This window comes from Pelophylax lessonae (genome assembly GCF_965119305.1).
Source record: "Pelophylax lessonae genome assembly, chromosome: 9".
In the NCBI taxonomy this organism is placed as follows: Eukaryota; Metazoa; Chordata; class Amphibia; order Anura; family Ranidae; genus Pelophylax; species Pelophylax lessonae.
In genome coordinates, this window is record NC_138776.1 from 57,924,108 (window position 1) to 57,950,834 (window position 26,727).

At 45.5% G+C, this 26,727-nt stretch overlaps 1 protein-coding gene across 4 annotated transcripts in view; it reads right to left on the reverse strand.

Moving 5' to 3' along the window:
• Positions 1-26,727, reverse strand: part of SHTN1 (shootin 1) — a 241,956-nt gene that overhangs the window by 186,110 nt on the left and 29,119 nt on the right. For all 4 annotated transcript variants that reach the window (XM_082269192.1, XM_082269190.1, XM_082269191.1 and 1 more), the window contains exons 2-3: positions 15,507-15,559; positions 1,591-1,651 (exon numbers count right to left, since the gene is read on the reverse strand). In XM_082269192.1, the coding sequence (XP_082125318.1) occupies positions 1,591-1,651; positions 15,507-15,559 (114 nt within the window). The remainder of the gene's footprint in view (positions 1-1,590; positions 1,652-15,506; positions 15,560-26,727) is intronic.

The window sequence follows — 26,727 nt, forward strand, 5'->3', positions numbered from 1 at the left end:
TTTTTAAAAACATAGATTGTCTTATTACTTATTTCCTATGGCAGGGTCGACATCCTAGGATTAGGTTAAAAACGCTTCAGCAGCCATGGAAACGAGGAGGGTTGGCGGTCCCGCATTTTTTCCGATATTTCCTCGCTGGTCAGTTCGTTTTTGTTCATAGGTGACTTAATAGCCCAGAAGACGATGCGGCTATAGCTCTAGAGGTGGCCATTGTTGGGTCTTATGAGGCACTGGCATGCCTCGTGATGCGTGGTCCTAGGGCACCATATAATCTTACTATCTCTATGAGGGCAACGGTACAAGCATGGGTAGTTGTGGATAGGATTGATGAGAAGGGAGTTGGGGGAGCAATTTCACCCCATATGCCAATATGGAGGAACTCTCGCTTACCACACTTTTCTATTTACCTTGATCCGGGTATTTGGAGGCGGTATAATATCAAAATGTTGGGTGACATTGACGGTGAGGGGGGTTTTCTCCAATTTCAGGTCCAGAAGGACAGGTTTAATCTTCCCTGGGTTTTTTTGTTTCTCCACCTCCCCTGTTTTGGTTTTGTGAATGTATGTATTTATTGTTCGCCCATTATAGGGTGTTTGTATGTATTGATGTTATTTGTGTATTGAAATCAATAAAAAACAAGCTTTGAAATGAATACTAGGAGCTGTGTCTGTCAATAAACGAAAGAGAAATTGCCAATTGTTGATATCAGTGAGAGGCATCGTGCCCCATTTCTGGTGTCAGTAGGAGAAATAGTGCCCCATTTCTGGTGTCAGTAGGAGAAACAGTGCCCCATTTCTGGTGTCAGTAGGAGAAATAGTGCCCCATTTCCGATGTCAGTAGGAGAAACAGTGCCCCATTTCTGATGTCAGTAGGAGAAACAGTGCCCCATTTCTGATGTCAGTAGGAGAAATAGTGCCCCATAGGCCACATAAAAGGCAAGCAAAGGTCTGGATTTGGCCTGCGAGCCGCAGTTTGGAGACCACTGCCCTAGAAGGCACAGCCCCACTGCAAGGAAAATCTAAAAATTTCCCAGAGTTTGACTTTAAAAATGTCATCAGCATGATGATGAGTGAGGAAAGGAGGAACCAGGGAAGCAGATTAAGCAGCAACCTCAGACTCCCCTTAGAATTTAAAGGGTCAGAACATGTGGCAAATATAGATATTTTATAAGTAATCGGACACAATTATAATATTTTAGGATAACCATAAGGATTTCTGTATTTCCAGAGCTGTGATGGCTTCTTGTTAAACCGCTGAAACATTCAGCCACACAGCTGCTACATACTAACACCGAAATCCCAAATGTTCTAATTAGCGTTCCTCCCTATAGTAGCGCATTATTTGTTCCAGCCGGTCACATGCAGTCCTGTAACGCAGCCCCTGCTGAATCCGCGCTCCGTCTGGGTCTAACATACCGGCTCCAGCTGCCTCTGCTGCTTACAATCTGCTCCGCAATTCAAATGCTTTCTCCGCGTCAGCTTTATTTGCAGCACTTTGTACAGCACCACGGGATGCAACAGTGCTATATAAATCTTCAATAATAACAACACAAACCCTGGGGCGGGGGTCTCTTTAAGAACTGTCACTCACTTTTGTTGAATTCCTCCAGCTTTCTGACGGCCTCGTCGCGCTCCTGCTTAACCTTGTCGAACTGCAAAGAGACAAAAAAGGACAAAACTTAGGGAGTGATTGCGGTGCTTTGTACAGAATTACAGAATACAATATGAAAAGGACAGAATATTCGGTGTAGAATAGAGCGCATGGCGGGCAGCCAGGGTCAGGGACAAATACTGTCTATTGCATGGAGCAGAGATATATCTATGGTGATGACACACTTAGCACAATGACAGGACACACACAGCACTGCACGACATTAGAGGCATAAGCCTATTATTCCCACACATGTCACAGCAGATACATTGGTAAAAGTTTCAAGAGTCATAGAGGATAAAGCTTACTGTGGTATATCTTACATAAAATTGCATACTGGTGCTGCAGAGCAATCAGCAGGAAAATTCACAGACCCATATGACAGAGTTTGGAGACCTGAGCAATGGACTAATTCAATAAGGGGCATTCGTTATTGTTTGCTAATGAGATCATGTCCTTAAAAAAAACAAAGTTATCGAATTTACATTCTACAACCCCAATTCCCAAAAAGTTGGGAAACAGTGTAAAATCTGCATAAAAAACAGAAAGCAATGGTTTGCAAATCTCATAAACCAATATTTTATTCACATTAGAAAACATATTAAATGTTTAACCATATCTGGACCGGAAGGATTTGCTCCCTAATGATCAGACCATTTTTTGCGATTCGGCACTTCTTTATTTTAACGGACAATTGCGCGGCCGTGCGACGCTGTACCCAAAAAAAATGTAAGTCCATTTGTTCCCACAAATAGAGCTTCCTTTCAATGGTATTTGATCACCTGTGCAATTTTTATTTATTGCGCTATAAACAAAAAAGCGACAATTCTGAAAAAAAAAAAAAACAATATTTTTCACTTTCTGGTATAGAACATTCTCATAAAAAAAAATGTAAAATCTAATTTTTTCAACCTTTTATATATAAGATATATATATATATATATATATATATATCTTTCAGCATTGATGGAGCCTTTCCAGATATGCAAGCTGCCCATTCCATATGCACTAATGCACCCCCCTACCATCAGAGATTCAGGCTTTTGAACTTAGCTCTGATAACAAGGTGGAAGGTCCCTTTCCTCTTTAGTCTGATTCGCCTGACCACAAAACTTTTCCACTTTGCAGCAGACCATTTTAAATAAGCTTTGGCCCAGAGAAGACGACAGAGTTTCTAGATCATGTTCAGATTTGGCTTCTTCGCATGATAGAGCTTTAACTTGCATTTTTGGATGGCACGGCAAACTGTGTTCACAGGCAGTGATTTCTGGAAGTATTCCTGAGCCCATGCAGTGATGTTCACCACAGAACCATACCTGTTTTTCATGCAGTGCCGTCTGAGGGCCAGAAGATCCATCTGAGGGCCGGAAGAGGGGCATCCATCCATTAGATCTTGCAGTAAATTTTTCTGATGAGTGAGTATTCTCCTTACGTGGCTCTAAATGCAGAGAGTTATTTAACCTTCTGCATTCTATGGAATGCATGGTAAAAAACCTTCTGCATGCTGCTCTCCCCACAGCCCCCCCCCCCCCTTAAATACATACCTGAGCATGATCTCGATCCAGCAATGTGCACTGCACGAGAGCCAAGGCTCTCAATGGTTTGTTCCTCAATGGCTCAGATACAGCGGCGGGAGCCATTGGTTCAACCAGAGTGGGGGGAGGGGGAGCCAGGATTTCTGACGGGACCCCAAAAGAGGAGAATCAGGGTTATTCTGTGCAAAACCATTGCAAATAACAGGTAAGTATACCCTGTTTGTTATTTAATAAAAAAAAAAAAAAATTGCTCTACAATCACTTTAAGGGTGTGGTGTGGACATACACATGTAGACTGGAAACAGATCTGACAAGATGGTGGCAGACACAATTAGATTACATGAACTTTATTAATTTACTTGATCAATATACTTGTTTAATATATATTTACTTCATATTGTCTGATTGTATTGTACTATTTTTGGCACTGCATTAGACATATGCCGGTTTTCGGTAATTCGATATATCGCGGTATTGCATAGCCACGGTATTGTTATTGTGGCATTTTTAAAATACCGAGTTTCTCTGCTCCTGGGTCTGACTTGTGAATTGATACATTTCAGTGAACTGGATGACTTAGGCTCGGTTCACACTATTGCGATGCGGGAAGGCTGCGAATTCGCAGCCTGTTCCCGCATCGCACACGCACCCCCGGCAGTTCACACTGCCATATGCGATCCGCTGGGGGTGTCAATGTAATCTTAACGACACCCCCAGTTTGATCGCATATCGCAGTGCGATCGTGCAGTTCGCACAGGATCGGATCGCACAAGTGTGAACCGCTGTGCGATCCGATCCTGATGCGGCAGCAAAAATGCCTCCTGTGCGTCTTTGCTGCGGGTGCGGTGCGAATTTAGCCATACAAACTGTATGGCTAAACTCGCACCGCACAGCTGATCGCATGTCATGTCGGAGCAGTGCGCTCCGACATGACATGCGAACCCGGCACACGCAGTAGTGTGAACCGGCTCTCATTCACTCACACAGCTAACAACTAACTATAAACAAAAATGATTACATTGTATCTTTTCCTTCCCTCTGCCAGGGAGAAAGGAAGTTTAACCTCTTAAAGACTGGATCTTTTTCTGACACTTGTTGCTTGCAAGTTAAAATCAGTTTTTTTTTTGCTAGAAAAGTACTTAGAACCCCCAAACATTTTATATATTTTTTTAGCAGAGACCCTACAGAAAAAAATGGCGATTGTTGTAATATTTTATGTCACACTGTATTTGCGCAGCAGTCTTTCAAACGCAATTAATAGACTTTAATGAATAAAAAAAAAAAAAACGTAACAGTAAAGTTATCCCAATTTTTTTTTTGTTACACAGAGAATCGTGAGAGAATCGTGATCTTTATTCCAAGCTAAAAAATCGTGATTCTCATTTTGGCCAGAATCGTGCAGCTCTAATATATATATATATATATACACATATACACACACACGCATAGCAGCCCACATTACATTATTATATAGCCATCAAGCAGTGTCTGGCCTACCTGGTGATGACTGGTCCTGGCGCTCTGATCCGATGGCCTGGTCTTTAAAGGGGCAAATCCTTGCGATCCAGAAGTGGTTAAACCTGCAGGAGGACCGGTGTTTTTATCTATTAATGACTTTACTATTGCTTTAGGCCTGGTTCACATGTATGCGGGTTGGTGGTTCACATGTATGCGGGTTGGGGGCCCACATTTTCACAGGCATAGCAGCCCATTGATGTGAATGGGCTTGAGCTGCTATGCCTGCGTTTTCAGCTGAAAAAAGGTGCATGCAGAATTTAAAAAAATGCAGTGGCCATGAAATCCATCCTTCTTTTGCACCATGCGACTTACCTGCCGTTGCTGCACACGCAAACTGTTTTTAAATGCCGTGCCCACGTATACAAAAAATGCAGAAAGCTTGCCAGAGCAGGAACTGCAGGTTAGTCGCATGGTGCAAAAGCAGGATGGATTTCAAGGCCACTGAATTTTAAAAAAATGCTGCATGCACCTTTTTTCTGCGGAAAATGAGGGCATAGCAGCCCGTTCAAATCAATGGGCTGCTATGCCTGTGCAAATGTGGGCCGCCAACCCGCATACATGTGAACCGCCAACCCGCATACATGTGAACCACCAACCCGCATACATGTGAACCAGGCCTAAAGCAATAGTAAAGTAATTTATAAACAACACCTCCTTCAGGTTTAACCACTTCTTGACCACAAGGATTTGCCCTCTTAATGACCAGGCCATCGGATCGGAGCCGAGCGCCAGGACCAGTTATCACCAGTTAGGCCAGACACTGCTTGATGACCTATTTTAGGCCTGGTTCACAGAGTCTGTACTGACTGACTATATAATAATGTGCATAAGTGAACCAAAGCGCCTAAATTCAGCAATGAAATTCAAGTGAGGTAGAAATTTAATAATTTAAATTTAATAATAGAATACCGTGATAATACCGTATACTGTGGCAAAACCTTAATCAATTAATCGCAGCATGAAAATCTGATACCGTCACAAGCCTACACTGCATATTTTATCTGTATTGTATGTTAGGTTTGGTATATCAGCCTATTTGGTTGCTGACTCCTATAAGTGCTGACTTTTAATTTTTGCTGAGATCCAATATTAAGTTTAGAATTTGTTTACAGAGATTTCTCCAGATTCTCAAAATCATTTGATGATAATATGTACTGTAGATGATGATATAATTAAAGCTTTTGCAAATTTACGCTGAGAAACATTATTTGGAAATTGTTCAACAATTTTTAGATGCAGCTTTTCCCAGATTGGTGAACTTCTGCACAGTATGGCCTCTTTCACACGGCCGCTTCGGTTATTTTCTCCGCTGTGGCACTTTTTTTACGGACAAGGATGACACTTGTGTCATCCGGTCCGTATGTCCGCATTGCATCCCATCCGGTTTGCGGATGATATACGGATATAATGTATGTCTATGGGTATTGCGGATGTCAGCGGATGACACCCGTTCCGGTGCATCGATGCATCCGTTCCATTTTTTAAACAGAACAAAAATAGGGTTCTGTTCCCTTCCAAAAAACAGAACAGAACTGAAAGGACACAAATCGGATGTCAGCAGATGGTCATCCGCTGACATCCGCAATCCCATAGACATTCCTTATGTCCGTAAATCACCCGCAAACGGATGGGGTGATTTACGGACATACGGAACGTCCGTGTGAAAGAGCCCTATTACTTCTAAGACACTGACTCTCTAAGATGCTCTTTTTATACCCAATCAGGTTACTGACTTGTTGTCAATTAAACTAAACCCTTGCAAAATGTTCTTCCAGCTCTTCCTTGTTAGTAGCACACACTTTGCCAGCTTTTTGTTGCCCTGTCCCAACTTTGAGACATGTTGCTGCCATCAATTTTAAAATTACTGAATTTTTTTCTTAAAATGGTACATTTCTCAGTTTAAACATTTGATTTGTTATCAAGTTTTCTACAATACAATATTGTGAATACAATATGGGTTAATGAGATTTGCAAATCATTGCTTTCTTTTTTTTTTTAAAGTTTTTACAGTGTCCCGACTTTTTTTGAATTGAGGTTGTAATCTTGTCTGTTGCTGTGTGACATGAACAAAGTAGAGACAGTGAGACATTAAACTTCGCAAACCGCATCCATCACCGTGTGTCTGTCCCATTCCCTGCAGGCTGTACAGGCTCTTAAAGTACTGTTCATGTCAAATAGGAAGAGTTGAAATATTGCTGGGCTCCATGTACACACATTTGTCAGATGGTCAAAAAAGTCTGATCAATCCACCCCATAACAAGAGCAGTTTGTCTAAACGGAGATTGGGCACAAAATCACAATTGAACATGTCCATCTGCCAATTTTCCATACCGGGAATGTAAACAGTAGGGATGCACCAATCCGATATTCGGATCGGATATCGGCGCCGATATGGCCATTTTAGATGGATCGGGGAATCGGTAACATTGACCGATCCACTGGCTGATCCGGTTTTTGCTTGGTAACGGCTCAGCCATCCCTTACTAGGTGCAGTAATAGTATGGGATGGGAGCCGCTACTTCCTGTATAGGTCCGGCTCACAGGCGGAGTGATATCAGATCCCCCCCCGCCTGTGAATGGAGGAGCCACACACATGAAGCAGCGGCTTTGCTCTGTACTGCAGCCGCTTGCTTTGTGTGTAGCTCCAGATTGGTTCCGGTAACGGTATCAGCGATTTCACAACGCCAGATATCGGTATCGGGTCCAAAAAAGTCGGATCGATGCATCCCTAGTAAACAGTAGGCAGGGCCAAAATGTGAAGTTCTGCCCAAGACAAGATCAGGCCCCCTTCCTCCTGAGCAGCATGATTTTGAGTCCCTCCTTGATGGCTAAACTCCAATCACTTTCAAGCGTGTGATGTGGACATACACATGTACAGCCGTGGCCAAAAGTTTTGAGAATGACACAAATATAAATTTTCACAAAGTCTGCCACTTCAGTGTTTTCAGATCTTTTTGTCAGATGTTATTATGGTATACTGAAGTATAATTACATGCATTTCATAAGTGTCAAAGGCTTTTATTGACAATTACATTAAGTGTATGCTAAGAGTGAATATTTGAAGTGTTGTCCCTTCTTTTTCAAGACCTCTGCAATTCCCCTTGGCATGCTGTCAATCGGTAACATCCTGACTGATTGCAGCCAATTCTTGCATAATCAATGCTTGGAGTTTGACATAATTTATGGGGTTTTTTGTTCACTGCCTCTTAAGGATTGACCACAAGTTCTCAATGGGATTAGGGTCTGGGGAGTTTCCAGGCCATGGACCCAAAATTTCGATGTTTTGTTCCCCAAGCCACTTGGTTATCACTTTTGCCTTATGGCAAGGTGCTCCGTCATTGTTGGAAAATGCATTGTTCATCACCAAACTGTTTTTGGATGATTGGGAGAAGTTGTTCTCGGAGGATGTTTTTGTACCATTCTTAATTCATGGCTGAGTTCTTAGGCAAAATTGTGAGTGAGCCCACTCCCTTGGCTGAGAAGCAACCCCACACATGAATGGTCTCAGGATACTTTACTGTTGGCATGACACAGGACTGATGGTAGTGCTCCCCTTTTCTCATCGGCAAGGTTTTTTTCCAGATGCCTCAACATTTGGAGAAGGAATTCACCAGAGAAAATGACTTTACCCCAGTCCTCAGCAGTCCAATCCCTATACCTTTTGAAGAATATCAATCTGTCCCTGATGTTTTTTCTGGAGAGAAGTGGCTTCTTTGTTGCCCTTCTAGACACCAGGCCATTCTCCAAAAGCCTTGTGCGAGCAGATGCATTCACACCTGCCTGCTACCATTCCTGAGCAAGCTCTGCACTGGTGATGCCCCAATCCCACAGCTGAATCAACTGTAGGAGACGGTCCTGGCGCTTGCTGGACTTTCTTGAGCACCCTGAAGCCTTTTTAACAAATGGAGTGAAAAACTGAATTTTTGTAAAATCTTACCTGTAAAATTCCTTTCGCTGAGTCCTCCGACAGTCGCCACCACCTCTAAGTCATCACTATTGGGTATTGACTTCCGCTACTCCTGCGGAGCGGAAGTCAATACCCAATAGTGATGACTTAGAGGTGGCGGCGACTGTCGGAGGACGTAAGAGAAATGTTTTTTTATGGGATTAAGTTCATTTTTATGGCAAATAGGGACTTTTCAATTCATCTGATCACTCTTCATAACATTCTGGAGTATATGCAAATTGCCATCATAAAAACATGGGCAGCAGAGTTTGTAAAAATACATTTTTGTGTGATTCTCAAAAAACTTTTGGCCATGGCTGTAGACTGGATACAGATCTGACATGATGGTGGAAGACAAGATTAAAGCCTCGTACACACGCAACGAATTTCCGCCGACCGGTCGTCCGTCTTTTGTCCAGAGTGGTGTCTGTTGGTTGGAATGCGCTCTAGACTGCACACGAATTTTCCCGCACGACAGAATTCTACTTCAGAAGTGATGTCATGTGTTGGATTGCTTTGTATGTGTTCTTTCATCTCTGAGCATGCCTAGTCTTGCTCATAAGATTTTTCCCCATCGAAATCTGTACTAATGAGATGAAAATCGGACGTGTTTCGATGGTCGACAAAAATTTTATAGCCTGCACACCAGGATTTTTTCGGCCGAAAAGTCGGAGTCGGTTGTCGGAAGCATCATACTAACAAGCCGAAAATCGGCAGATCGGTCGTCGGATGAAAATTCCCGGCCGAATTTCCACTCGTGTGTACGGGCCTTTAGTCCACACAGCTGTAGCACTGTCCAGCTGCCACCTGATGGGGAGACCCCAAAGGTAGACAGACAATTGTGCAAAGTTCCAGGATGTTGATTGGCAGCTTTTGCTCTTCTTGACAACCACGTTCCTTGAACCGAGAGATTCTCCAGAACAATTTGCCAGCCCAACAAGCTGATATCCATAGTCAAGACCATCTAATTCATCAGAAGGAAGATTTTCCCGTATTTAGCATGGCCTGGTCTTGGGAGTTATTAATGCGTTTCCCCCAAAAATAAGCCCTACCCCAAAAATAAGACCTAGCGTGATTATTGAGGGCTGCAATACAAGCCCTACCTGGAAATAAGCCCTAGTAAAGTTCATGTAAAAAAATGCAATGTTTTGTAAAATGATTATACCGCTATAAGGTGCAGTATATGTCTCCCTTTGTAATTGCATTATTTAAAATACCTTATTTTCAGTGCCGCTGACCCACCGGAGGTCTTCTCCTCTCCTCCCGGCTGACGTCTGCAGCCCCTCCCTCTGCAGTGCTCAGAGTGAGCTGACGTCAGCGGGGATCTCGTAGCGGAGAAGAAGAGTTCAGGCAGGTCACGTGAGCGCCCAGGGGCGCTGTAAATAAGGTATTTTCTATAATACAGTTACAAAAGGAGACACACTGCACTTTTACTGGTATAATCTTTTTATAAAAAGGATTACATACATTTTAGGGACTTTAACCAAGATGTTTTTTTTTTTCGGGATTAATATGATGTCAAAATACTGACTCCTAATGTAGATTATTGTACATACAGGAAATAAATAAAACAGCCCCTGAAAAAAAGTCCTAGTGTGTTTTTTGTAGCCAAAATTAATATAAGACCTAGTCTTATTTTTGGGGAAACACTGTAGCAAAATTGAGGAGTCCTGCCATTTATTTATTGCCAAACGGATATTGGGTTGAAGAGCTCTGTAGTGAAACTGGGCATAAAGGACCATAACGGAGGCAGCCCCTTCATACAGACCTAAAGTGAGGGGCTTTCTAGTGACCTCAGGGGGTCCACCTGGGGTTGAGGAGGCAGGTATTTCTTCTGTAGAAGCAGTGCATTTTACTGTGCCGTGTTGAAGAGTAAGCCCAGGTACTCCAGAAGCTGGGTTGGAACCCAGGCCAACTACTGAAGGTTAAGCACCCAACCAAACATTTGCAGGACCTATCCTGTCTGCTGGACATTTTACTTCAGCTTCTAATCAAACTGCTCTCTGAGAAACAGCACATGTACTCTACAGTAGAGATACCCAGGTTCTCAACAACCCAAAACTAACACCTTGGTAAACCCTATGGGGACTGTGGAGAGACCATAAGCAATGCCACAAAAGAATTGTGGTGATCCTCCACTGTGAATAGCAGAAACCATTGGAGAAACCAAAAAATGAAGATGTGTAGGTAAGCATCTTTACTGTCCACTGACACTATGAAGATCCCTGATGAAGCAAAGCAATCACCAAGGATTTCATCCTGAATTTCTGCACCGTCAGGAACTTTTTGAGACCCTTGATGTCTAGAATAGGCTAGGTGTCTTTGTTTGCCTTGTGAAGCATAAACAGGTAGGGATAGAATCCGTAATACCTCTCCCTCCTACAGTTGGAATGCGATGACCCCCTGGGAAAGCAGTCCTTTTACAGTTTCAAAAAACCTGCGTTGTAACTTTGATCAGAAGGGTATATCCAAAATTGTATGGTGTTATGTTCCATTTCTTTGTCATTATTACCTTGGACCGGCGGGTATTTTTATGTAATAAAGATTGGTATATGCCTTTTATATGTTTATGTATTTGTAAGTCTGCCTCAAAAGGTGCTGTTGGGGGTCTCTTTCTTGTTTTTTATCCTTTACAGCGATCATTAACCACAGGCCCTTCAGGGACTCCACACCCTTTAAGGGGGATCACTGCTGTAGACCTGTAAAGCTCCACGTCACTGAGGTCTCCTAGTACATAGTACGCTGGAGATCACTGTCCACAGAATCCAGTGCTGATTGGTAATATTGCAGGACATCCCCACTCTTCCATGTGGGATCTGGGCATAGTCCTTCTTGGCATTCAGGCTGTAGACAACTGATCCAGATGTCAACTAAGCCCAATGAGATCTTCAGAAAGACATCTACAGGCACATACAGTCAGGTCCATAAATATTGGGACATCGACACAATTCTAATATTTTTGGCTCTATACACCACCACATTGGATTTGAAATGAAACAAACAAGATGTGCTTTAACTGCAGACTTTCAGCTTTAATTTGAGGGTATTTACATCCAAATCAGGTGAACGGTGTAGGAATTACAACAGTTTGTATATTTGCCTCCGTCTTTTTAAGGGACCAAAAGTAATGGGTCAATTGGCTGCTCAGCTGTTCCATGGCCAGGTGTGTGTTATTCCCTCATTATCCCATTTACAAGGAGCAGATAAAAGGTCCAGAGTTCATTTCAAGTGTGCTATTTGCATTTGGAATCTGTTGCTGTCAACTCTCAATACGAGATCCAAAGAGCTGTCACTATCAGTGAAGCAAGCCATCATTAGGCTGAAAAAACAAAACAAACCCATCAGAGAGATAGCAAAAACAATAGGTGTGGCCAAATCAACTGTTTGGAATATCCTTAAAAAGAAAGAATGCACCAGTGAGCTCAACAACACCAAAAGACCCGGAAGACCATGGAAAACAACTGTGGTGGATGACTGAAGAATTCTTTCCCTGGTGAAGAAAACACCCTTCACAACAGTTGGCCAGATCAAGAACACTCTCCAAAAGGTAGATGTATGTGTGTCAAAGTCAACAATCAAGATAAGACTTCACCAGAGTGAATACCGAGGGTTCACCACAAGATGTAAACCATTGGTGAGCCTCAAAAACAGGAAGGCCAGATTAGAGTTTGCCAAACAACATCTAAAAAAGCCTTCACAGTTCTGGAACAACATCCTATGGACAGATGAGATCAAGATCAACTTGTACCAGAGTGATGGGAAGAGAAGAGTATGGAGAAGGAAAGGAACTCCTCATGATCCAAAGCATACCACCTCATCAGTGAAGCATGGTGGTGGTAGTGTCATGGTGTGGGCATGTATGACTGCCAATGGAACTGGTTCTCTTGTATTTATTGATGATGTGACTGCTGACAAAAGCAGCAGGATGAATTCTGAAGTGTTTCTGGTAATATTATCTGCTCATATTCAGCCAAATGCTATAGAACTCATTGGATGGCGCTTCACAGTGTAGATGGGACAATGACCCGAAGCATACTGCGAAAGCAACCAAAGAGTTTTTTAAGGGAAAGAAGTGGAATTTTTTGCAATGGCCAAGTCAATCACCTGACCTGAATCCGATTGAGCATGCATTTCACTTGCTGAAGACAAAACTGAAGGGAAAATGCCCCAAGAACAAGCAGGAACTGAAGACAGTTGCAGTAGAGGCCTGGCAGAGCATCACCAGGGATGAAACCCAGCGTCTGGTGATGTCTATGCGTTCCAGACTTCAGGCTGTAATTGACTGCAAAGGATTTGCAACCAAGTATTAAAAAGTGAAAGTTTGATTTATGATTGTTAATCTGTCCCATTACTTTTGGTCCCTTAAAAAGTGGGAGGCACATATACAAACTGTTGTAAATTCCTACACCGTTCACCTGATTTGGATGTAAATATACTCAAATTAAAGCTGAAAGTCTGCAGTTAAAGCACATCTCGTTTGTTTCATTTCAAATCCATTGTGGTGGTGTATAGAGCCAAAAAGATTAGAACTGTTTCGATATCCCAATATTTATGGACCTGACTGTATATCAGCTAAAGACAACACAAACTAAGGCCTAACTGAGCTGGGAGGGGGGTTTGTTTGGGCCAGATTCCTGCATTTTTTTGGCCAGTGTTCATTCACCTGAAGGCTACAGCATAATCCAAAAAACCATGCATATGAAGAGTCCTGTGATCTTTGATTAAAGCTGGCCATACCAAATTTACTTACATGTATTGAAATTTGGCCGATCAAACTAAATGATGTGCCATAGATGGATCGAAGTTTGGCTGGTCAATGCCATAGGCCACAGATTGGTCGAAATTTGACCGATCAAGAACATGTATGCAAAATATAAGGAATGATTTTGCTTTGTGTTGTTTTGACAACTTTCTGCATACTTGTTCCAGGTAATTGACTTAATGTACTGAAACCAAACACAGCCAGGTAACTAGCATTTTCAAAAGGAGGCCAGCAATGACAGTCCTAATTTCCTTCTCTTTGCATGATTCCTTTAGTTCTCCGCTCCCCCCATCCTCTAAACTGGGCAGGAAAAAAAAAAAAAGTTTCATAAATATTTAACATGAATGACTTCAATCAAGGTGAATTGTGGGAAGGAGGACAGACTGAGAAATGTGTATGTGCAATGGCAGGGACAATGCCAGGCGCAGGGTGTGTCAGTGTGCACGGTGCGATAAGACAATTCCTGTAGATAAGAGACACACACACACACAGACACACAGACACACCTCTCCTGCATTCTGTTGATCATCCTACAAGGCCAGAGTGCAGAACTGATCTGTAAACCCAGATGACAAAACAGTGCTCCTGGCACGCCTGCCATGCCTGTTTTTTTGGACCTTTACAGACGCTGCAACCTCAGGAATATTAAAAAAGAATAGCGCGCAAATGCAAAAGAAATTACTACCAAATCTGAAGACAATCCATAAATAAAAATGGGGGTTTGGTCCCACCATATGGCCATATCGTGCTCAAGCCCACTACTGCGTCAAAGTACCCCATTATCAGTGGGTCCTACACTATCCATGAAAAAGAGATGAATCCAGCCTCTCTAACCCTTGGAGATAATACTCCTTGCTGGGAAGGATGTGCAAATGCACTACAGGGGACTCCTCCTATATCCACTTGATGGTGGACACTGATTGAGTACAGGTGTGTGTGGGGGGGGTGGGGAGGGTTGCTCAAATACATGGGTATGCTCCCCCAAATTTTTTGCCTGTTTATTATGTATTCGGTCTGACCAGACTATCGAGGTTGAGCAACCCTCCCCACCCCCCCACACACACCTGTACTCAATCAGTGTCCACCATCAAGTGGATATAGGAGGAGTCCCCTGTAGTGCATTTGCACATCCTTCCCAGCAAGGAGTATTATCTCCAAGGGTTAGGCTGGATTCATCTCTTTTTCATGGATAGTGTAGGACCCACTGATAATGGGGTACTTTGACGCAGTAGTGGGCTTGAGCACGATATGGCCATATGGTGGGACCAAACCCCCATTTTTATTTATGGATTGTCTTCAGATTTGGTAGTTATTTCTTTTGCATTTGCACGCTATTCTTTTTTAATATACATGTCTTTTGGTTCATAGCTGCAGCAGCTTTAGAAATACATGGGTATGCTCCCCCAAATTTTTTGCCTGTTTAACCTCAGGAATATATCAAGTCAAATTATGTCATACATGGCAGACATTTGCTATCATTGTGATCTGTTACATGACTTCATCTGGCTGTATATGGCCGCCATAATGAACATATCCCAGCTGAGACATGATTAACTCGACTGTTGGGAAATCTCACCATTGTGGGAGGGGCAGAGACACAAACTACTGGAGGGAAATCTCCCCACTGTGAGAAGGGGAGAGACACAAACTACTGGAGGAAATCTCCCCATAGTGGGAGGGGCAGAGACACAAACTACTGGAGGGAAATCTCCCCACTGTGGGAAGGGGAGAGACACAAATTACTGCAGGAAATCTCCCCACAGTGGGAGGGGCAGAGACACAAACTACTGCAGGAAATCTCACCATAGTGGGAGGGGCAGAGAAACAAACAACAGCAGGGAAATCTCCCCATAGTGGGAGGGGCAGAGACACAAACAACAGCAGGGAAATCTCCCCATAGTGGAAAGGGCAGAGACACAAACAACAGCAGGGAAATCTCCCCATAGTGGGAAGGGCAGAGACACAAACTACTGGAGGGAAATCTCCCCACTGTGGGAGGGGAACAGACACATACATAACTGAAATACCCGTATTCTTGGTAACTATTGTTAATAAAAACTTCTGTATTTTATAAAAGTAAAGCAATCACACTCACCTCATCTTTGGTTTTCTCATTTTCTGTCCGGAGCTCTTCATATTGTTCGATGGCTGGAAAGTAAATACAAAAAAAGTTTAGAGAGAACTTTTAGCACAAGTGACCCGCTAATATACCCCAGGAATTACTGAGTATGCTGACAGAAAGGTCCTCTAGCAGTAGTCAAGGCACCCTTCAAAACTATGAACAATCTCAAGGCACTTCATTCTAAAAAGTAAAAAACAAAACTAAATTTTACATAACAAAACAACATCCACACATGCAGGACACCCAACTTTAGAGGTGACTTATTCTTCCAAAGCAAACACACCTGTGCATACTGGTACTGACTAGTATTCCAATGTTTCTCTTCTGCCTCAGTTTCTCTCCCCAACTAAGCTAACGTGACCCCAGTGTTGACGGACAGGGGCAGGAGAGGGGCAACCAAGGATGCTGAGCAGGTGCCCGACATCCCCGTCAACTGATGACATACAGTAATTCATTGTTAGGGCGTCGGTGGCTAAAAGGCTGTAATGGTGCACCATGAACATTTGTGGCTTTGTCTAACTAAAAGGTAGGCTTGAACCACCGACTGGCTTGTATACAATTCTTGGGCATTTTGCCAAGGCCGCTCTGAGAAAACCCTGAAGGTACCCCTGGGTGCCTGGTTACCATGGTTGAAAAAGGCTGGGACAGAGTATGAGAATTGGATAGAGGAAGAAGAGGCATCCTCCAATAGAGCAGAGTATTTTCAGAGAGGAGAAGGAAGGAGCAGAGTTCTCCAGCAGTGTAGTATTTCAGGAGAGGAGAGATCGAGGAAGGAGCAGAGTCCTCCAGCAGTGTAGAGTTTTTTTAGGAGAGGAGAGGAGATGAGAGTTAGATAGAGGAAGGAGCAGAGTCCTCCAGCAGTGTAGAGTATTTTAGGAGAGTTAGATAGAGGAAGGAGCAGAGTCCTCCAGCAGTGTAGAGTATTTTTAGGAGAGGAGAGTTAGATAGAGGAGGGATTAGAGCTATCGAGCAGAGCAGAGTATTCAAGGAGATGAGAAATGGATAGAGAAAGGAGCAGAGTCCTCCAGCAGAGGAAAGTATTCCAAGAGAGGAAAGTTGGGCTGGTTATAGACTACTGGCTGAACGGAACAAAAACTACAACTAGGTGGATGCAGGAATCCAACTGAGACATTGTATTGTGAAAGCAGGACCTGCCACTGTCAGTACCCTGATCTGCAGCTGCAGCAAATAAACTGTCGTCGCAGATCAACAAAAGTTTTCCAGCATGTCCCTTCGACAGAAGTTGATCAATTAACTTTTGTTTAGCTGGGATTGCCACAGTGATAGAAGTTCAGTTTGTCCCTCCTGAACCACCTGAATTTTAATCTGTCTATGGCCAGCTTTAAATAGAGGAAGGAGCAGAGTCCTCCAGCAGAGCACAGCATTTCAGGAGAGAAGATGTAGATAGCTGTAGAAGCAGAGACCTCCGGCAGTGCAGAGCATTTCAAGAGAGGAGAATTAGATAGCTGTAGAAGCAGAGTCTTCCAGCAGTGCAGAGCATTTCAGGAGAGGAGAATTAAACAGAGGAAGGAGCTGAGTCCCCCAGCAGTGCAGAGTATTTCAGGAGAGGAGCGGTAGATGGAGGAAGGAGCTGAGTCCGCCAGCAGAGCAGAGTATTTCAGGAGAGGAGAGTTGGATAGAGGAAGAAGCAGAGTCCTCCAGCAGTGCAGAGTATTTCTGGTGAGGAGAGCCAGACATACAAAGGATTATTTTTACTAAATTAAGCTTTTTGCTCTTAAAGCGGAGTTCCACCAAAAAAATGGAACTTCCACTTAAAGGCCCCCTGACCCCCTGACATGCCACATTTGGAATGTCATTTTTTTTGGAGGGGGGAGTGAATACCTAGACTTGATAGGTACCAGCACCCAGTTCCGCTCAGGCCACCTAGGCGGCTCAAGCGGAAGTTCTCCTCTCACCCTCCCTCCCTGCAATCTTATGGGAAAGTCACAGGTCCCAGAAGATTGTCCTTCCACTCAGGACGTGCAGTGTGACTTGCGCATGCGCAGTACGCACCCAGCTGTGAAGCCGCAAGCTGTCACAGCTGGGTGCCCACACTAGAGATGCCGGCACCTCGGAGAGAAGAGGGAGAGAACCGAGGCTCCCGCCGGCCGCATCTCTGGACCGTGGGACAGGTGAGTGTGTGTTTATTAAAAATCAGCAGCTACACTTTTTTAATTAGTATAGATACTTGAATTGTAATTTTGGCAGGCACTCTGGACTTTCTCTACTTCTCCCAGCATCTGAATACAAAGTGTAAACCTGGGGGACTGACATCACGGCTCGGAGCCGCACTAATCGGTTATGGCACTCCTGGCACGTCTGTCAAGTTTGTGTAGAGCTTTCCCAACACTTCAACCTAAGGAGTGTATCAAGCTAAAGGACGTCATACATTGCAGCAAGGTTTTATTTTGTACATCATAAGGAAATGATTCCAGACTGCTGTACTTCCAAAAATCCTTTTATTGAAGCTTCATATGACAACTGGTTGACAGATGGAGAAGGGGACAAAGCGGTAGACACGTTTCACGCAAATGTTAGCGCTTAGTCATTACAGGTAATGACTAAGCGCTAACATTTGTGCAAAACGCATCTACCGCTTTGTCCCCTGCTCCATCTGTCAACCACTTGTCATATGAAGCTTCAATAAAAGGATTTTTGGAAGAGCAGCCATCCAAAATAATTTCCTTATGATATACAGCATGCGAGCTGGGCTCATACCTGACTAGTGTGTGTGTGGACTAACTAGAGACTCACTCACCTGGAGCGGCTTTTTTTTTTTGTTTAATTGAAGGTTTTATTTTGTTTTGCACTCATAAAAGTCCTATCACCGAAACCTGTCATCCGACTTCATCAGGCTGTATATGGCCACCCTAACGCATATATCCCAGCTGGGACACAATCATCCCGACTGTAGGGAAATCTCACCATAGTGGGAGGAACAAAGACACAGACTACAATTATATTTGAGACTAATATCAATAAATACGAATAAGAACAGATTGCACCATGCACCAGTTTGGCTTAATCTGGCAATGTCCTGTAGTGAATAAAAAAATATATGTGATCAAGCGCCTTGGATGTTAACCTTGGATAAAATTAAGGACTATACACATATAAGATCAATTGATATAAGGGTGGGGTCTATAAAAGATGCTGCTGGTTACCTATAGATAAACTACGCTAGTTTTTTATATTTTTCAATGTCCAGTAGCCTTGGATAGGATCTGAAGGTGTGTATGTAAAGCCATACTTTTGTATATTATGGTTGAAGAGTGTAGGTAAAGGCTGTGGTCGGTTTTGGCTCTTCCTTTTGCCATCATTAACCACTTGCCGACCGCCGCAAGTACATATACTGCGGCGGTCAGCCCCTCACAGGCAAAGTGACGTATGGGTACGTCACTAGCCTGTGAGGCTCTGGGGAGCGAGCGCACGCCGCCGGAGGCGCGCTCCCGCGTGGTCACGGACCCCCCCCCGCGCGTTGTCCCAGCGGACCCGATGTCCGCCGGGCACTTGCGATCGTCCGTTAGAGCGGGAGAAAGGCAGGCGGCTGATGTAAACAAGCCGCCTGTCATTCGCCCCTGTGTATGAACAGTGATCATACGGTTCTACTATGTAGGACCGTTGATCTCTGTTCCTACACATCAAGCCACAGCCAATCACAGTTAGAATCACGCCCCTAGGGACACACACAACCCCTCCCTCTCAAAAAAAGTTAACCCCTTCACTGTCAGTGATGTCACTGGTAACCCCAAAAGTGTAAAAACGTCAGTCAAGGGTCCGATCTGTCCGCCGCAATGTCGCAGTTCCGCAAAAAAAAAAAAAAAAAAAAAAAATCGCAGATCGCCGCCATTACGCGTTAAAAAAAAAAAAAAACAACAAAAATTACAAAAATCTTTCCCTTAGTTAGTAAACGCAATAACTTTTGCGCAAACCATCAAAATACGCTTTTTGCAATTTTTTTTACCAAAAATATATAGCATAAAACAAATTGGCCTAAAACGTTAAAAAATTTAGATTTTTACATTTTTTTGGGGGAATTTCATATAAAAGAATGTGAAAAATATTGTTATTTTTGCAAAATTGACGCTCTTTTTTTGTTTATAGCGCATGATCAAAAAATCGCACAGGTGATCAAATACCACCAAAAGAAAGCTCTGTTTGTGGGGAAAAAAAGGACGTCAAATTCGTTTAGGTACAGCGTCGCACGACCGCGCAATTGTCCGTTAAAGTCACGCAGTGCCGAATCGCAAAATAGGCCCTGGTCAGAAAGGAAGTAAAATCTTCTGGGGCTTAAGTGGTTAAACATCTTATACTGAGAAACCAAAAACAATACATTTCAGTCAAGATAGTGAAATACACAGTTAGACTAACCCACTACACACCAATGACATAACATCCCAATACAAATCAGGAAAAATATCCTGTAAACAGAAACGAGAAGTTCAGCCCCTCGGGGCCAACAACTACTAGGAAGGTGGAGCAGCCAAAGCGTTCAGACTCCACGCCTTTCGTAGCCTGAAGATACTTTGTCAAGAACCGACAATACCTTATAATTATCTTTTGAGCTTCTGCAATGTTATACACAGAACATTATTTTCATTCATTGAAAGGTCTCTAGAACCAGATCCCTCGCTCCAAACTCAGATTGCCTGTGATTATTTGGCAGCATGTTAGGATGTGTTTGTGGACCACATCAATTTGGCTACACTTGGATCAGTCCAGTAGCCTTGATTCAAGTTGGCTTTTCTACATGCCAGGAGAAGGAAGTATTTCAATTGGTTGTAAATCTCAGACATTAAATATGAATAAAACATATCCCTCCATAGTATGTACTGGTCTCAATCCAGAGCACTAAGTGTAATTTCTGTCTGCTACCTCATTCCTCTGCTATCAGCATGAACCACTTCTGACAAGTTTTCCTGACACCAAGAGAAAAATGGTGACAGGGGAGGGAGCTTCATCTGATTAACAGCCTCAGGTCTGTTCCTGTGTGAAGGGGGTGTGTCTCTTTCCTCCAATCAGCTCTCAAAATTCTCCCCACTCAGCTCTACACCGTGTGTGACTTCAGCTCTCTGTCCCATTTTCTGACAGCTCAGACAAGCTTTATAAATTCTGCTCAGCTGTAGAGAACAGAAGACTGCAGATAAAGAGGTACAATGTATGTATTAGGATTTGTTTCATCTCTGTGCATCACCTGAGACTAGTCACTTTGCTGGGTATATAGAAGGGTTTACAGCCACTTTAGGTATTTACATCCTTTTTCAGGATCTTTATTTGTATTTATTCATCACTGACCAGGTCACTTTTAAAGTCCCATTCCCAACTAAAACCATTTTTTTAACCACCCCTCCTTTCCTCCCTCCTGTAACCCATCCTACTAGGTAGTTTTCCCTCTACTTTATGAAGACAGAAGTCCACCCCTGCCTGGGCTCTTGCTGCCATTGGTTCCAGGTCCAAAAGACCTTGAAAATCATCACATGGGGCTTTAAAGCAGTATTAAGCCCCAAAACGAAAATTATATTGCAACTAAAGCCCCGTACACACGCGTCGATAATTGGCCGTGAATTTTCGGCCACCGTCCGATCGGCCGATTTTCAGCTTGTTAGTATGATGCTTCCGACAACCGACACCGACTTTTCGGCCGAAAAAAATCTGGTGTGCAGACTATAAAATTTTTGTTGGCCGTCAACACAACGGCCGATTTTCCATCAGTCAGTACAGATTTCGGCAGACAAAAATCTGATGACCAAGGCTGGGCATGCGCAGAGAAGAAAAAACACACGGAAAGTAAACCATCACATGATATCACTTCTGAAGTAGATTTTTGTTGGCTGAGAAAATTTGTGTGCAGTCTAGGCACATTCCAACCAACAAAACACCACTCTGGACAAAAGTCAGACGATCGGTCGGCCGATAATCGTTGCGTGTGTACAAGGCATTACAAATTCTTAGATGTGGTGGCTGCACTAGTTTTCTTCTTTAGGCTTTTTTCTTTTATTTTCATCTGGTGATCCAGCCAGTAAATCTGTTACATTTTACCTTCCCTTAAAGTTGAACTAAAGGCACAAATTCTCACCTGTGCTCCAACAGTCCAATGTCCATGAGGTCCCTTGCCTAGCACTAGCTCTAGCATCTTCTCTCCAGCAGTCTTTATTGGCTGGGGGGGGGGGGGGGGGGGTGAGAGAGTCACTTCTGCGCATGCACAGGTGTCATTCATCCAGAATACTTGCATTGCCAGAAATGTAAACAGAGCTGCGCATCCAGGGAGGAGGATAGAGAAACAGGCAGGTACGTACGTTTATTTTATTGAAGAAGAGATGCTGCATGTCTCTTCTGGAATAAAGAGTTTGCCTGTTCACTATTTTTATTTTTTTTTGTCTCAGTTCCAGTTTAAGGCCTTGTGTGGGTACAGATGCTTGAACGCATGCTGTCTGTGTTCAGGGAGCCGCACCCACGCCGCCTGTGTTCAGGGAGCCGCAGCCACGCCCCCTGTGTTCAGGGAGCCACAGCCACGCCCCCTGTGTTCAGGGAGCCACAGCCACGCCCCCTGTGTTCAGGGAGCCACAGCCACGCCGCCTGTGTTCAGGGAGCCGCAGCCACGCCCCCTGTGTTCAGGGAGCCGCAGCCACGCCCCCTGTGTTCAGGGAGCCGCAGCCACGCCCCCTGTGTTCAGGGAGCCGCAGCCACGCCGCCTGTGTTCAGGGAGCCGCAGCCACGCCCCCTGTGTTCAGGAAGCCGCAGCCACGCCCCCTGTGTTCAGGGAGCCGCTGCCACGCCCCTGTGTTCAGGGAGCCGCTGCCACGCCCCTGTGTTCAGGGAGCCGCTGCCACGCCCCTGTGTTCAGGGAGCCGCTGCCACGCCACCTGTGTTCAGGGAGCCGCAGCCACGCCGCCTGTGTTCAGGGAGCCGCAGCCACGCCGCCTGTGTTCAGGGAGCCGCAGCCACGCCGCCTGTGTTCAGGGAGCCGCAGCCACGCCGCCTGTGTTCAGGGAGCCGCAGCCACGCCGCCTGTGTTCAGGGAGCCGCAGCCACGCCGCCTGTGTTCAGGGAGCCGCAGCCACGCCGCCTGTGTTCAGGGAGCCGCAGCCACGCCGCCTGTGTTCAGGGAGCAGCAGTCACGCCGCCTGTGTTCAGGGAGCCGCAGCCACGCCGCCTGTGTTCAGGGAGCAGCAGTCACGCCCCCTGTGTTCAGGGAGCCGCAGCCACGCCCCCTGTGTTCAGGGAGCCGCAGCCACGCCCCCTGTGTTCAGGGAGCCGCTGCCACGCCCCTGTGTTCAGGGAGCCGCTGCCACGCCGCCTGTGTTCAGGGAGCCGCAGCCACGCCGCCTGTGTTCAGGGAGCCGCAGCCAAGCCGCCTGTGTTCAGGGAGCCGCAGCCACGCCGCCTGTGTTCAGGGAGCCGCAGCCACGCCGCCTGTGTTCAGGGAGCCGCAGCCACGCCGCCTGTGTTCAGGGAGCAGCAGTCACGCCCCCTGTGTTCAGGGAGCCGCAGCCACGCCGCCTGTGTTCAGGGAGCCGCAGCCACGCCGCCTGTGTTCAGGGAGCAGCAGCCACGCCGCCTGTGTTCAGGGAGCCGCAGCCACGCCGCCTGTGTTCAGGGAGCAGCAGTCACGCCCCCTGTGTTCAGGGAGCCGCAGCCACGCCCCCTGTGTTCAGGGAGCCGCTGCCACGCCCCTGTGTTCAGGGAGCCGCAGCCACGCCGCCTGTGTTCAGGGAGCCGCAGCCACGCCGCCTGTGTTCAGGGAGCCGCAGCCACGCCGCCTGTGTTCAGGGAGCCGCAGCCACGCCGCCTGTGTTCAGGGAGCCGCAGCCATGCCGCCTGTGTTCAGGGAGCAGCAGTCACGCCCCCTGTGTTCAGGGAGCCGCAGCCACGCCCCCTGTGTTCAGGGAGCCGCTGCCACGCCCCTGTGTTCAGGGAGCCGCAGCCACGCCGCCTGTGTTCAGGGAGCCACAGCCACGCCCCCTGTGTTCAAGGAGCCACAGCCACGCCCCCTGTGTTCAAGGAGCCACAGCCACGCCCCCTGTGTTCAGGGAGCCGCTGCCACGCCCCTGTGTTCAGGGAGCCGCAGCCACGCCGCCTGTGTTCAGGGAGCCGCAGCCACACCCCCTGTGTTCAAGGAGCCACAGCCACGCCCCCTGTGTTCAGGGAGCCGCAGCCACGCCGCCTGTGTTCAGGGAGCCGCAGCCACGCCGCCTGTGTTCAGGGAGCCGCAGCCACGCCCCCTGTGTTCAGGGAGCCACAGCCACGCCCCCTGTGTTCAGGGAGCCACAGCCACGCCCCCTGTGTTCAGGGAGCCACAGCCACGCCCCCTGTGTTCAGGGAGCCACAGCCACGCCCCCTGTGTTCAGGGAGCCACAGCCACGCCCCCTGTGTTCAGGGAGCCACAGCCACGCCCCCTGTGTTCAGGGAGCCACAGCCACGCCCCCTGTGTTCAGGGAGCCGCTGCCACGCCTCTGTGTTCAGGGAGCCGCAGCCACGCCCCCTGTGTTCAAGGAGCAGCCGCTGTGTCCCAAATGACATGAATGGGACTGCCTGCATGGGGGTGCACAGAACACCTGTGCATCCCGTGCAGGCCAAACACAACCCTCACATGGTGTAAGCTTAATTACATCAGATTAAAACAGGCTACAATTTCAAGCAAAAGTAGCAGTTAGAGGGTTGAGACTAGGCTTGTGACGGTATCAGATTTTCATGCTGCGATTAATTGATTAAGGTTTTGCCACGGTATACGGTATTATCACGGTATTCTATTATTACATTTAAATTATTAAATTTCCACCTCACTTCAATTTCATTGCTGAATTTAGGGGCTTTGGTTCCCTTATGCACATTATTATATAGTCAGTCAGTACAGACTCTGTGAACCAGGCCTAAAATAGGTAATCAAGCAGTGTCTGGCCTAACTGGTGATAACTGGTCCTGGCGCTCGGCTCCGATCCGATGGCCTGGTCATTAAGAGGGCAAATCCTTGTGGTCAAGAAGTGGTTAAACCTGAAGGAGGTGTTGTTTGTTTATAAATTACTTTACTATCGCTTTAGGCCTGGTTCACATGTATGCGGGTTGGTGGTTCACATGTATGCGGGTTGGTGGTTCACATGTATGCGGGTTGGCGGCCCACATTTGCACAGGCATAGCAGCCCATTGATGTGAATGGGCTTGAGCTGCTATGCCTGCGTTTTCAGCTGAAAAAAGGTGCATGCAGAATTTAAAAAAATGCAGTGGCCATGAAATCCATCCTTCTTTTGCACCATGCGACTTACCTGCCGTTGCTGCACACGCAAACTGTTTTTAAATGCCGTGCCCACGTATACAAAAAATGCAGAAAGCTTGCCAGAGCAGGAACTGCAGGTTAGTCGCATGGTGCAAAAGCAGGATGGATTTTTAAGGCCACTGAATTTTAAAAAAATGCTGCATGCACCTTTTTTCTGCGGAAAATGAGGGCATAGCAGCCCGTTCAAATCAATGGGCTGCTATGCCTGTGCAAATGTGGGCCGCCAACCCGCATACATGTGAACCGCCAACCCGCATACATGTGAACCGCCAACCCGCATACATGTGAACCGCCAACCCGCATACATGTGAACCACCAACCCGCATACATGTGAACCAGGCCTAAAGCAATAGTTAAAGTCATTAATAGATAAAAACACCGGTCCTCCTGCAGGTTTAACCACTTCTGGATCGCAAGGATTTGCCCCTTTAAAGACCAGGCCATCGGATCCGAGCGCCAGGACCAGTCATCACCAGGTAGGCCAGACACTGCTTGATGGCTATATAATAATGTAATGTGGGCTGCTATGCGTGTGTGTGTATATATATATTTATTAGAGCTGCACGATTCTGGCCAAAATGAGAATCACGATTTTTTAGCTTGGAATAAAGATCACGATTCTCTGTGTAACAAAAAAAAAAATTGGGATAACTTTACTGTTACGTTTTTTTTTTTTTTATTCATTAAAGTCTATTAATTGCGTTTGAAAGACTGCTGCGCAAATACAGTGCGACATAAAATATTACAACAATCGCCATTTTTTTTCTGTAGGGTCTCTGCTAAAAATATATATATATAAAATGTTTGGGGATTCGAAGTACTTTTCTAGCAAAAAAAAAACTGATTTTAACTTGCAAGCAACAAATGTCAGAGAAAGGTCCAGTCTTTAAGAGGTTAAACTTCCTTTCTCCCTGGCAGAGGGAAGGAAAAGATACAATGTAAACATTTTTGTTTATAGTTACTGGGAGAGCTGTGTGAGTGAATGAGTCATCCTGCTCACTGAAATGTATCAATTCACAAGTCAGACCCAGGAGCAGATAAACTCGGTATTTTAAAAATGCCACAATAACAATACCGTGGCTATGCAATACCGCGATATATCGAATTACCGAAAACCGGCATATGTCTAGTTGAGACAAAACATTTAACACTAAAAGTTGGCCACAGACAATGGCCAACTTTTATTCATGGGAGCGGCTCATTCAGTCTCTCAGTGGATTACTGAGAGGCTGAGCCAGCTGCAGGTCCAGGCTTCTAGGTGGATCCTGACCATAGGATGGGGATCTTTCTCGAGACGGAACCGACCGAGTGAGGTCAACCAACAGCAGGCTTTAGCCCTTTGTCAGCTGAAAACAGGTCACAGGAGTGCAGAACCAACTGCACTCCTGTGACCTACAGGAGAAGTATGGCCAAAAAAGCTTTGGGCATCTTTAAGGTGAAAAAAAAACTTTCTGCATGCACCCCCCCACCAGCCAAGCCCGCCCTTATACTTACCTGAGCTCAATCCAGAAATGTGCATGAAAGCAGAGCTTTGTCTCCACACTGGATCAGAGAGAGCCATTGGCTTTCTCTGCTGTCAATCACAGCCAGTGACGAGGGAGCGTGGGGGGGGGGGGGGGGGGGTATGAGCCTGAGCCCCACTGTCTGTGTCAACAGACAGAGAAAGCAAGGCTTGGGAAAAAGCCTGCATGAGTGCCCTCATTTTATGGGGGCATTTGGCGGTGGGGAGGAGCAAGGAGTGACGGCAGGGGACCCCAGAAGAGGAGGATTAGGGCTGCTCTGTGCAAAACTAATGCACAGAAAAGGTAAGCATGACATTTTATTAGAAAAAAATTAACATTTAGAATTACTTTAAATTTAAAACTGCTCATGCATTTAACACTATCCTATCCCCAGACTGACAATACTGCTGTCCAAAGTGGA